The 14,507-nt window shown below is 32.0% G+C and overlaps 1 protein-coding gene across 5 annotated transcripts in view; it reads right to left on the bottom strand.

Moving 5' to 3' along the window:
• Window positions 1-1,308: 1,308 nt before the first annotated feature.
• LOC124540726 (inactive ubiquitin carboxyl-terminal hydrolase MINDY-4B) overlaps window positions 1,309-14,507 on the bottom strand; it is a 39,102-nt gene continuing 25,903 nt past the window's right edge. For 4 of the 5 annotated variants that reach the window (XM_047118412.1, XM_047118448.1, XM_047118437.1 and 1 more), the window contains exons 5-11: window positions 12,958-13,023; window positions 8,284-8,354; window positions 7,478-7,625; window positions 7,096-7,233; window positions 4,499-4,578; window positions 3,928-4,062; window positions 1,309-1,707 (exon numbers count right to left, since the gene is read on the bottom strand). In XM_047118412.1, coding sequence (XP_046974368.1) covers window positions 1,644-1,707; window positions 3,928-4,062; window positions 4,499-4,578; window positions 7,096-7,233; window positions 7,478-7,625; window positions 8,284-8,354; window positions 12,958-13,023 — 702 coding nt within the window. In that variant the 3' untranslated portion in view covers window positions 1,309-1,643. The remainder of the gene's footprint in view (window positions 1,708-3,927; window positions 4,063-4,498; window positions 4,579-7,095; window positions 7,234-7,477; window positions 7,626-8,283; window positions 8,355-12,957; window positions 13,024-14,507) is intronic. The other variant, XM_047118420.1, reaches the window with a different exon arrangement.

The following is a 14,507-nucleotide window of genomic DNA, read 5'->3' as shown; positions in this document are numbered from 1 at the left end:
CTGTGTATTATGTCAAACATAACATACAACATATGTACATAGATACAAACATAACAACAACATTTATTTTTGATCAACTAATAAGAAATATATGTAATTTTAGTATTAATTTTTTGTAAATAATTTAATCGATTTGTCTATAATATGGCTAGTCTGTAACAAAGCCATAACAATCGCTAATTGCTCCCGGACTGGTCGGCCGTAGCGGACAAGATTGGTGCCAATAAAATTTTATTCGATGATTAAACTTGTTTAGTATATGCAGAGAAGTTACCCATATCAACGTAACGTTTAAGCCTACGTTAAATTTTACGTGAAAAGTTAATAAACTGATAAAACGTCAGTTGCGGATTTTCGGAAAATTTTTGAATGGTGAAGTTTATATGCATTGTGTAAACGTATTGTAGCCGAAGTAACTCAGTGAAAAGAGCATAGAGATCTTAACTGAAAGTCAAGAAGTCAAATAGCCACAGATATTTCAATATTGTGGTTTTATCAAGATATGCTTAATTTTTATTTAAAATTAACTTCTGTGTAATTTACTCTTGGATTATTAGAAACAAACTAAGCCTCTCTGAATTATAGAAAAAGCTTTGTAATCATTTGTATGAGTAGTTTGAATATGAAAAATATTATTTTATTCAGAGTAAAATAAATTCAACAGAAGTGACCATTAACAAACTAATATTTCCTTTAATTCTTTACAAAATTTATTACATTTTCCAATATCCTCTTACACAGTTGCAATTCATCATACCTTAGGATTAAATGCGGATAATACATCAGAAAAAATATCATCCAGAAACGTCGGAAGTTAGGATACGTTTCGATTGACACAAGTTATGATAAATGATGCCTTATAACATTCGTCAAGGGGCCCATCCATCATGGTTAGTTAAACGGTATTTGAGGTCTTATAAAAGAATATGTATTTTTTTTATATTAGTTTAATTATGTATAGTTGGGAGGTTGTAACAAAGTCTGAGAGGATGATGAATTATATTTGCTACTATTCGCTTCCGTTTGATTTGTTTGACTATTTCACGCGGTCATGATTTTTAAGGTTACTATTATTAATTTATTTTTACATATATATGGCCTCTATGTTAATAATTCTAATATATATATAATTACTAATTAATTTAAGGTGTTATTCGCCTTGTGATGATCTGATGAATGATCGGAATTACAAGATAAAAAAAAATCAAAAAAAAAATCACACAAGTGTAAAAATATTGAATCAAAAATTTTACTGATATAAATATAATTAAAAACAGATTTATTGATGTATATAACGAAAAACAATCATTAAAACAACACATCACTAAAGCATTTAATTTATTTGTTTAAACAATCACACATAAAGACCTAAGCAACAGCATCATCAAGTAATCTACATCCTACTTTCCAAAACAGCAAATACACAACACAGTAAATCTATCATAAATAAACATTTAAAATCTATATTAAATCAAAACCCTAATCCTATTTTAGATGTATAATTAGCAAAATAATAAAATGCATCTAAAATCTGCGTCATATACCATACAATTAAGTTGAATGATATCGTAAAGCAATTATAACAGCCAGATTCGGCTCCACTAGACCAAAGCCGATTGCTGGAGCAATTAGACACTAAGCCGTTAGTTCGGCGAGTCTCCCGCAAAGGGCACCGGGCCAGACCAAGTGATCTTGGCGTCCTGCCACCTGAAACAGGTTAGTGTTTGTGAAACAATGAACAATTGTATTTCAACGTATTGCATTTGGAAATGCTAGAACTGTCTGTTGAAGATCTTATATAACTTTGGATGGAGATTGGGGACCGACGTATTGATGAGTTATACTAAAATCAATTAAATATCTTGCTTTATGCAAGAAGTACATTTGAATAAAAAATAGAGTCAGTTTAAAATTTTATCGCAAGCAATATCATGTGCCTAGTTACAGCTCGATCGATTAAAAGGAACTGCCTTAAGAACTGGCGCGCACTGGTGACTTTTGCCACGGTGACTGTTTCGTCACTCTTGTCGAGTCCATGAATATGTTCCATACATGGTGCGCGCACTTTACGACGTGACATTTGCGTCTGCATCTGTACATATTCACGGATTTGACAAGAGTGACGAAACAGTCACCGTGACAAAAGTTACCAGTGCGCGCTAGTTCTAAGCAGTGAAATCCACTTTCATGATTAACATTATATTATATAACATTTATAAAAATATTCAATTAGATATTTGCACGTTATGATTTAACGATTGAACTATTTATTATTTTTATTACACTGCTACACATATTTAAAAAAATATGAATGAAACAGTCAAAACGTGTAAAGTCGAGTCCGACAAATACTATTCAAGTCATAATACAGATTATGTTTATTGATATTGATAAAATGAATAGTAGTAAAGGCTATATATTTATTTAAAAAAGAACTACTTCATACAAAAATGAAAATGATGTTCTTCTACGATAACTTAAAAAACAACTATGAATAAATTATTATATGAGACAGCAGTTTGGCTACTGTTGTTAAAAATGTTTAAAATTCAGTCCGTGTATTTCTTATACCATTCAGTAAATGCTCTAAGTTTCTGTGAATTTAAGTTGAGTTTAAAGAAAATGAAATTTATCATTTTGAACAAACTTCACCAGAAATAATTAGATATAAGACAATCTTACATTCCAAGAAATCTTAGTTTGATATCTATCTATACATATAATAAAATTGGAGTGTTTGTTTGTTATTACAAACAGACACTCTTTACTTTAAAAAGCCCCTTTTTACTCAATGCATGTTTATGTTTATACGGTATATATGCCAACTTATTTTTTTTACAACTTTTGTGTATCTGTCTGTCTGTCTGTTTGTTCCGGCTAATGTCTGGAACGGCTGGACCGATTTTGACAGGAATTTCACAGGCAGATAACTGATGTAATAAAGAGTAACTTAGGCCACAATAATATTTATTTTTTTGTTAAATTCAAACGCGTTAGAAGTCGCGGGCACAACTAGTATTAAATGAAATTCACGCTAAGAGCATTTGGGGAAATTTGAACCATATAAGTCACAGAGAAAATTTATTTTTAGACCTTTAAGATACTGTACAAAGTTTGCAGATCCATTACCTAAATTCTCAACTAAGGGCAGAAGAGTAGGCCAAGTTATTCTGGCTCAATGCCACTTTAAGTTGGCAAGATAGTTTTACGAAATAACTACAACGGTTTCTCGTATAATTTCCGCAATTGGTAAAATTAAACTAACTTGAGATTTGTAAGTGGGCAATCTACAGAGACATGTTTCTCATTTATTACTTGCCTTACAATTAAAGATTGCAGGCGGATATATATTTAAAGGTTTAAAAGCACTTTTGTATACGATATAGAAGTACGGGCACACTGAAGGTTTAGGAGGGATAAACATTGGTAATGTAAGTAATATTTTCTATTTCCCATATCACCAATGGCCTACCAACTTTGGAAACTGAGATGTTACGTTGACTATGACTGTAGTAAATCAATCAATAATGAATGCTAAAGTTTAGCGGCAGAAATAAATGATACCTACTCAGACGGACTAGCACAAAGCAAACATATAAGCATTCGTTATACAATCCGCTTATATAGGCCATATAACTTATTTAAAACTCATGGTGAATTATTACCATGAATTATCTTCATATATATTAAATGGTGTTGGAAAAAATATAATTAAAAGACCGACTTTTTCATATTATTCCTTCATTTCATTATAAATTTGATTGTATATTTTATTATCTTTCCTCATTCAGACCTTTGTCATTTATGAATTGATTTGAATTCTATTTTGGAACGTTTTATTTCATAATTGGTACAAATTTAAATATGGAGAAAAAAAATTGGGGCCGGTTATATTTTGTGATTTTTTTAGGTTATGTGTTTTGTTACTTAGTATGAATGAGCTTCTCCAGTGGAGTTGCGCTGATGTCATCATTCCTCAGGGTTACACTGTCTTCATGAGCTCGAGTGTCAACGTTCAGAAGTACATGGCACCCTCCACACGTGTAGTAGTGAATATCGAATCTAGAAATAAAACAGACTGTAATCTAGACACTGAAGTATTATATCATTTAAATAAATATATGTTTTATTTTTTTTTTATTATTCCACAGAATATTCCATTTAAAATCTTTCTAATTGTGTACGTAATTTTTTTTTTATGAAAGTAAAATTTTCGTTCCAATTCGTGATACATGTATTGACAAATTAATTTGACACATTAAGCATTAACAGTATAATCAGAATGTATTAACCAAATTCAAATTTTACAAAACAAACATTTTAATCTTAGAAAGTTTTTATATAAAATAGTATTTTTATTACAACACATTTAACTGTCTTTTACAAATGAGTGGGAAGCACCTAAAAGATAAAATTTTCTTTATATTATTGATATGATTAACAACGATTTTGTCTGTGGTATTTATCAGTAGTGTTTTTGAGGTTTAAAAAGTCATACCTTCGTTCAGCATGGTAGTTCCTCAAAAGCTCACGATTCGTATTGAAAAGTACACCATAGTGACCAGAGCAGCTTGTCACCTAGAATGTAAATAAAAAATTAGAAAACAAACTACAGTACTTTTTATAATGACGTGTTTTCATATATTTTCCGAAATTTCGAAAATATGTCCGAGGTGAAACTACTAACTTCATTACTAGCATAACTAATTCTTACAGTTAATTAAAATCTATAACTAGTTAATATTCCGATATTTATTAACTGTTATTATAGTAAATACTTATGATCTTACAAAAAATGGTTATTATTTTTAATGGTGTTTTTTTTTTTTATATTAAGTACTCAGATTCGCTAATGGATGGTCCATTAGCCAATCTCTATCCATCGACAATGCTCGACCACCTTTACAACTAAGATATTGTGTATGTATAGCTGGTACTTAAAGTGCCACACTCAACCATTAAACCCTAAAGCTCATTGCACAATGAAAAAAATAAGGTATAAGAGATAAGGAACAAGGAATAGCACAACACTCAAAACACAATAGGCCATAGGCCATAATATTCAACCAATCACAGCGGTTGAATACCTGCTACTAGTTACTTGCTGCTGTTAGTTTGACGACACTTCAAAAAAAATGCCTTGCGATTGGCTGGCTATAAGAAATTAGAAACGAATTCCCACCACGACAAAAATTTCATTCTTATTTCTTGTTCCTTATTTCTGAATTATGAAATGATTAATTTATTTCTTGTTCCTTATTCCTTATCACTTATATCTTATTTTTTTCATCGTGTAATGGGCTTAACACAACAAAAGTTACAAGACACTCACCAAGTAAAGCAACCAAGGTTTCCATACGTAAAAAAATATTTCACACCTTTGTCAAAGTTAACAAATTTAGCGTTAAAACAATGCAAATTAAATAAATTACGTAACACCTGCTTTGACCAAAATTACAATATCTGTCAGTTAAAATGTCATTAATGCCGGTTTAGATTTATGTATCAAATGCCGCATACAAAATAGCAAATAAATCCGTTACATTATAATTTCATTTTGACTATCGCATTGTTTTCTGATAAACTTTTGTTCCAATTAAAATTATATATTAACTTTGACGACATCCGTGCACGAATAGTGTGTAGTTGTGTGTGTGTGTGTACTTTGAGGTCTCAGGTTCGATTCCTAGCCGAGTCGATGTAGAAAACGTTCATTAGTTTACTATGTTGTCTTGGGTCTGGGTGTTAGTGATACCATCGTTACTTCTGATTTTCCATAACGCAAGTGCTTTAGCTACATACATTGGGATCAGAGTAAGGTGATGTTTTTATATGTCCAATACTTATTATTTCATCAACATGTAATTAAAATCACATTCACTTAGTAGCCTTTAACAAACTATTTCCAAATATTCCTAAATAGTTTGGGATTATTTTCAATATCCATTTGTATAAGTGATTCTTCAAATTTAAGTTTAATTATAATTGAACAATTTTAATTGTAATAATTACAACACAAAACGTTATGGAACCTGGATTATTTTGCCTGCTATGTTTTCATATTCTATTAAACAAAAAGTTAAATTGAGCTTTAATTATAATTACTCGTCATCAAATCCAGTAGAGCCGAGATGGCCCAGCGGTTAGAACGCGTGCATCTTAACCGATGATTGCGGGTTCAAACCCATTTAAGCACCACTGAATTTTCATGTGCTAAATTTGTATTTATAATTCATCTCGAGCTCCGCGGTGAAGGAAAATATCGTGAGGAAATCTGCATGTTTCTAATATCATAGAAATCTGCCACATGTGTATTCCACCAACATGCATTGGAACAGCGTTGTGAAATATGTTCCAAACCTCCTCTTTGAGGGGAGATGAGGCCTTAGCCCAGCAGTGGGAAATTTAATGCCTGTTTTTGTTGTTGAAATCCAGTTTAACCATAGTTATAATAATTTGATTTATTAATTAAAATAAGATATGGCTTGTTATAACAATACAAACTGTAGTTCTATAAAAAAGGATTTCTTTTTAAATTAAATTTAATAAATTACTTTTTGAAGCCAAATCATAGTCAAGTAGGCTCTTCAAAGCACTTTTGAATCGTAATTTTACAAGATTTAATTATATATTTCAAAATTTTGTACAATAAAGAATATTTATTTTTAATACTGTATTTCATTAATATGAAATCGTAAATAAGTAATGCAATAATAGTAACAAATTTTTTTAATGGTATTGGTTGACGGACGAACATATGGGCAACCTGATGGTAAGTGGTCACCACAGCCCATAGACAATGGCGCTGTGTGAAATATTGATCATTCCTTGTGATATCAATGAGCCACCAATCTTGGGAACTAAAATATTATGCCTGTAATTACACTGACTCACTCACCCTATAAATCGAGACACAACAATACTGAATAATGTTGTTTGGCGGTAGAATATACCCAATCTGGCTTAAAATGTCGACATAAAGTTTATAATGTCAGTCGAGGCTTGTTGGTATATTTTGAAGCAGAAGTCATACTATTCTATATTACATTCAAGGTTAACTGAAACATATTTATAATGATAATGAGCGCATCAAACCCAAATAGGAAGAGCTGGAGTTTTCAGCCTCGATCCAGGGTACTGCCTCGATATATTCTTGGTAATATTGTCATCATTACCATACCAAACCAGAAGGCCCACTGGGCTTCGTGATAGCACCCCAAATTGCGGCATAGCCTGGAAATGTATAATAGAATTTTATTTATTTTAATTCATATCACGCAAGTCAAGATTTAGTCTTTAAATAGAATATATATATGTAAAATAAACTATCAAATACTATCAAGTTACATAGTAGATTTGAAATGCTGATTTATTTGTATTATAATATTAGCAGATTCCAAACAAAGGAAATGGCAGATAATGATGATCTAAATTTGACAACATAGTTACAAACGTTGTCGAAATAAAGTTATCTTACATAATGATCTTCATCGCCAACGTATTGCACTCCGTTATGCAAATATGGGGTCGCCCGACCGGACAGGAGGAGGGTCGTCACGTTGAGTGAACCCTCCACTTGCGTCGACACAAGATAGGTCAGCTTACCGTCGAGATCTTTTTTAACGCTGCAAAGGAAAACATGTCAGGATACTTGACGTTTATGCTTAATACTAACAGCCTGTAAATTTTCCACTGAGTTAAGGCCTCCTCTCCTTTTGAAGAGAAGATTCGAAGCGTATTCCTGCTGCTCCAGTGCGGGTTGGTGGATTTACGTGTGGTAGAATTTCGTTGAAATAAGACACATGCAGGTTTCCTCACAATATTTTTCTCCACCGCCGAGTTCGAGATGAATTATAAATACAAAGTTAGCACATGTAAATTCAGTGGTTTTTTCTGGATTTGAACCCACAATCATCGGCTTAAGATGTACGCTTTAACCACTGGTCCATCTCGGCTCCCATACTTATCTAATAGTTGAATCAACTACGAAGTTGCTATGAAGCTATCAATGCAATTGTACAATATTACCTATTCAATTTACTTTATTTGTGGTAATTTATCGTAAGTTCTTAATGTCAGCTTTCTAGACTCAGTAATATTGACTGCGCCTTTATTATTATTAGTAAGGAAAGTACTTCAAATGATTGAATGAGTATGTGTAGATGAGACTAAAGTAAGTGCAGAAAAACATATTTCTTATGATTCGAGGATGTAAGATTTGACAGGTATAGGACCAACCTATACGTTTACAAGAAATTTAAAGTCAACTTTTACTATACTTACTTCTCGCAGCCTCTGGATAAAATACAGGCGTATAAGAGCAGCAAAGAACCCGAACCGTCTTCAGACTGAAACTAATAAAATAAATCTAGGCTTAGCTGATTTTCATATAGGTCTAAAATGTAATTTCTGCACAAGAAATGAATTCAGTTCAATTGGTAAGGTGAGTTCTCTGTCGATGCTTTTCTGTAAACTGTGTTCGAAACTTTTTGATATACGTATATTGATTTTAATATTGACTTAACTTTAAATAAATTATTCCCAATTATTCATATTCTATGGTTTTTTTCCATATCGATTGTATCATTGATTTGATAATGAATTAATAAGGTTTTGTCTCATGCCAGATTTTCGGTAAATGAAATAGATTTTCCCAATTTGACCTCAATTATGATTTTTTTTAGTTATTAATATATGTTATTAAATGTCATATTTAACAATAACACAGGAAAACAAAATAAAACTTTTTTTTTGTTGCATGAAGTTTTTCTACTGTTGTTTACTAATTTGGGTGCGCTGATTTCAAATCTACCCTTAGATTTTTTGTAGAAGCTCTAGTTAGTGAGATACAGGTACCGTCTTGAATTTACATAAGTAGTCGATAGTTTCTATCAATAGCGGTGTAACTTAACTAGTTCCTTTATAAATTTCATTATGTCTTCCTCAAGAAGGACGTGTTTAAATAATCCTGATTGTTTTTGTGTTATTTGTGGAGAATATATGTTCACAAAATTTCGTTTAAATGTGTCGGACTTTGTGAAAAAGGCATACTTGGTCTAGTTTGGGTTTCTGTTGCCGTCATTTATCACTTATCACTATCAAAATTAATTGAAGAAAACCAGCTATATAATATCAAATGTAAAACTTAATGATTAAATTTCAAGCTAAGCTCACTAAGTGCTGTGACGTCATCCGCATTTATAAAAAACTTTGAAAGCAGTTCGCAGTGCTTCGACAGGTCGGGCACGGCTTTATTCGGATAAATTGTAAAGACGTTTTTATATGGAAGATTTACATGGATTATTTGAGAAAAAAACTGAAATAATCAAATAAAGTAAGGTATTGTATAACTTTGTCATACTCGTTGTCTTAAATTTTCGTGATTACACATTGAAAAAAAACTAGCTATAACGGATTTGAATCGCGTATATTATTATTTTTTTTCAGTCTACCCGTGACCACGAACGCTGTAAAGTGCTCGAAACGTCGGGATGTTAAAAAATAAAAAAATAACTAATATACGCGATTCAAATCCGTTATAGCTAGTTTTATTTTTTGTCATACTCTTTATTTTAAGTTAGCAAATTAGCAGATCCGACCAAGCGTTGCAGTATCTACGTTATAAGTTGAATTGTATTGCATGATAATGCTTAGAGTAAAACCTTCTCTGAAACATGCTGAACATATTGGTAAAAATACAAGTATTGAACGATGCGCGTTATAAAAAAAAACCTTCACTGAAACATGCTGAATTTATTGGTAAGAGGTTTAGCAACTATTTAACAAAAACAAAAGTGTGTTTATAGCTAACAGATTATTATAAAACACAGCTGTTTCTATTCATTGAGACAAATGATAAAGATTCTACTAAGATTGACACTTCAACTTCATTAAGTTTGCTTAACACTCATTTTTAATTTCCATTTAATATCAATGCTCTGTTAAAAAAAAAAACAGTATAAAAAATAAACTCACACACTTTATGTACTATTGTAGCAAAAGCCGGCACGTTGTCCTGTCTGTATAAACCAATTATTGTTATTGCGATCGGTTGAGCAGTATCGAAGAAGAAGTGCTGAAGCGCAATCTAGTGGCAAATTGCAGCAAAGTGGATAGCGCAAAAACATTCTCCATGAAACTCTATTCGGGTCAGCTTTCATGGTGATTGGTCAAACGATGTTGATGTTTATAATATGATTTCAATCTTTACCATTTAATTGGTGGATTTTGTGCAAGCTTAATTAAGTAGGTAATAGGCATACTTGGTGTTAGCACTTTGTGTGAGCCCGTCTGGGTAGGTACCACCCACTCATCAATTATTCTACCGCCAAATAACAGTACTCAGTATTGTTATGTACCCGTTTGAAGGGTGAGTGAGCCAGTGTACAGACACAAGGGACATAACATCTTAGTTCCCAAGGTTGGTGGCACATTAACGATGTAAACAACAAAACAAACAACAACAGCCTGTAAATTCCCACTGCTGGGCTAAAGGCCTCCTCTCCCTTTGAGGAGAAGGTTTGGAACATATTCCACCACGCTTTTCCAATGCGGGTTGGTGGGATACACATGTCATTTATATGAAATTTGTCACGTGCATGTTTCCTCACGATGTTTTCCTTCACCGCTGAGCACGAGATGAATTATAAAGACAAATTAAGCACATGAATCAGCGGTGCTTGCCTGGGTTTGAACCCGCAATCATCGGTTAAGATGCTCGCGTTCTAAGCCCTGGGCCTTCTCGACTCAGATGTAAGGAATAGTTAATATTTCTTACAACTTCATTGTCTATGGGTGATGGTGACCACTTACCATCAGGTGACCCATATGCTTGTCCCCCAACCTATGCCATAAAAAAACACATACTCTACATAATATTCTTTACCACCAAACAGAAATATTTAGTATTATTATGTTCTACTCTAAAGGTAAGTTAGTTTGAGCAAAGGGATGTAACGTCTTAGTTACCAAGGTTAGTGAAACATTGGCCTTGTAATGATTGGTTAAAGCGTTAATGTCTTTGTTCTGTGGTGGCCACTTATCGCCAATTTGCCAGTCTTCCTACCAACATCAATTTTTACGTATAAGTTATCATACGGCGAAATTTTCAAGCGATCGATTCAATGAATTTCGAATATACCATCGTATAATGATCGTTCCGCGGCGCATAATCCAGATAAAATGTAAAACAGCGGTCATTTGCAAATGCATAATTAAACAGCGATGGAGCGCATAATGCCACGGTTTCGTGTTTTATTTTAATTTTTATTCTTATATAATTGAAATTATTTTAACGAATAAAATAATTTCAACTCGCATTCAACAGCTCGCACTGTTATTTACTGAGTAGTCGAAATGAATATAAAAACATCAACTGGAAAATTTTAGTTTATTTAATGTCTGAATTGAAATCGTTATAATGGTAGTACCAAATAAAGATATTTTCTTGAGATTATTTTTAATCAAGAACTGCGTTGTCGTCACCCTATGTAAATTGGTGCCATACAAATAATACTAATTCACTACATCGCTAATGTTATGAAATCTTGACTCATCTGATGAAAAGTGCCATCATTCATGTGCGGTCAAGATTTATAAAGTAACTAGTTTTAGTTCATATTTGTATATATTTAAGCATTGTTAGCAGTGTTATTAATTCTTATGTTAATAAAGATTTTATGTTAAAAAGATATCTAAAAAACAGATATCAGCCAGTCCAACCGCCTCCTAATGATTAAAGTTCTAAGCTGACCGACAATGTAAGTCTTAAGAGTTAAGTCTACTTCAGAAAGATTTAATGCTTGGCTATATATGATTTGGAAAAAATAGGATGACATAAATAACAAAAGTATTATTGTAATTATATATTAGTTTTACCTACAAAATTGTTTATAAACGTATTTACTGTTACAATCAATTTGAATGAATGAATGAAGGAATAGAATACATACATAAAATATATTTCAGAAATAAATAAAAAACACATTCGTATTGTTACGTACCTCGTAAAAATTAAAACATTGATCCCAAATGTCACAAATTTAAATTTCGAATTACTCTTTAAATTTTGACTACACTTTCCATCGTATCCCAGACTTACCACTCATATGAACATAAATGTTATGGTTGGCTAAATAGTAAAATTATAAGAATATAATATTGTGTATTGATTTTAATATAAGCAGAAATTTTACAAGATACGCCACAAATTATAGTGGTCATTTTGACGCAAAACGACGTATCCCAATGATCAAGCTTATGGAAAAACTTTCTACTGAATGGCATATTTTCCCCTACTATTTATTTATAATTATAAAACTAGAAACTTTCTACTAACGCAATCCAAAAACTGTTTAAAAAAACAATTGTAAATTTACTCTTACATAAATAAAATCCAAATCAGTAATCGATTAATTGGCCACTTTAGATTTATTAACAATTAATGAATCAAATTTTTCATATCTCATTTATGGATACGCTGGTCAGATTCAATAAATGCAACGAGGAGGGTGACCACCGATATTAACCACTAACATTATCAGTCACTCGTGGAATATTAATAAATATTATTGCATTTTAACCGCAGCACGTTTTTCCAAACCCAAAAATTTGATACACTCAGTGAACATAGTAAAACGAACCACAACTCTAAGATTAAGGGTTTGTTGCTTACAAAGGGTCGTTGTATGAAACAAAACTCTTCGAAATTAAAACTGTGAGTTGATAAGTCGGTCCTTTAATGCCCTTTATCTTTGTGAAAACGTCCCCCCAACAATGGTAGCCAAAATGTTATGTACCTTGTACCTGTTATGATATCACTCTTAACATTAAAATTAAACAGAATAATCGTTACCGCTTGGTCAAATTTCAAAAGTGCAAGTAATAAAAAGATTAAATCTTGGATTTGAGATTGTTCAATATTGTTGGTAGTAAAATTTTATTTAAGCAAATACTCACCAAGTACAAGTATCTCTTCAGAAATATTTGCAAATCCTCCAAACTTTTAAATTCGAATAAGTGCAGCTTGAAACATCAACAACCAAATTAGTCTGTGGAAATAAAATCTTATATTCAGGAACACCATCATTATTGCTCCTATCTGATTTCAGAACTACCATAGAGTATTAGAAAAAGCATATAAAATATAGATCTTCAAGAATAATCTTCAAGAACGACTGAAATTTCAAGGTCAAATTAATCTATAGCGAAAACCTCCAAATCTGGGGGCACGGCAGTGCCCCCACCAAGTCGAGCAAAAAAGCGGCACGGCCGTACCATCCTTTTCTCGCAATTCAGGCCATTTTCGACCCCCTGTAACTTCGAAGACTGAAAAACTAGAAGACTGAATTTTCAGTAACCATGCAGGCATTGTAAAGACACGGTATATTTAAAATTTCATTCAATTTGAACCAGTAGTTTAAGAATTATAACGGGTCAAAGTTTCTTAATTTTGTCACTCACTCACTGACTGACTCACCGATCATCAAAATTCAAAGGCACTTCTAGAAGACCTAGAAGCTTCAAATTTGGAATGTAAGTAGTGTTTGGTGTATGAATCAAGGAAAAACTAAAATAATTAATAAAATAATAAAATTAAAAAAAAATTACAAATATGTACAAAGGAAGATTATTTATTATATTATTATAATAACAATATAATAAATTTATTATATTAATAAGCCTTCGAAAATGTTTGTTAATTGTGTAATTACGTTCTCATCTAGTACACACAGATCATTACAAGACCAGACTAAACTATGACCATGTTTCTTTACATTTCCAAAGACCGCTTTTCCTGTATTTATTTATTATTTTTTAATTTATTTTATAATATTATTAATTATTTGGATATTATTTATTATTATTTTAACAATAAAATTAATATTATTAATAATAATATACATATTAATATTTTAATTACATAAAATACGGATATCGGTTCTGCAGTACTCACACCCGGTCAAGCTTACGTGGCACTTTCGAGAGTTACAAGTCTGGGCGGTTTACATCTAATTAATATCGACTTTGGAAGTTTTAAAGCGCAGGAATCCTCAATTTGTGAATGCAACAGACTAAGAAGCATTTACCGTCCAGATTTGTCAAAAATTTTAACACACAGAGACAGGGAGTGGGCTCTTAGAAAAACTGTAGCTGAAGTTTAAGAAGTAGTACCGGAAAAGAGAAAATGGAAGGCTACCTACAAAAATAAGAAAAGTTAATAAGTCAGAGAGAGGGCTTTAAGAAAATTCGTTGCTGGTAGATGTAAGTAGAAGGTATCGAAAAGAAAAAAGTAGAACTGTCTACAAAACACAAAAAGAAATGAGATCCCATCAAAAACAATACTTGTCAAAAAAACCAAGTCTCGCAACCTGGTTGTTCTAAGGTAAAAAGTTGTGAGATCCATGTAATACCAAGTCTTATCCATGTAATACTTAAGCGACTTCCTGTCTTAATACGTCCACTCCCTAAGACCACGATCGTGGTCCATAACAATTGAAAATCAATTG

Source organism: Vanessa cardui, chromosome 2 (assembly GCF_905220365.1).
Source record: "Vanessa cardui chromosome 2, ilVanCard2.1, whole genome shotgun sequence".
Lineage (NCBI taxonomy): Eukaryota > Metazoa > Arthropoda > Insecta > Lepidoptera > Nymphalidae > Vanessa > Vanessa cardui.
The sequence above is the reverse complement of the archived record's forward strand: the minus strand, read 5'-3'. Positions and strand labels throughout refer to the sequence as shown.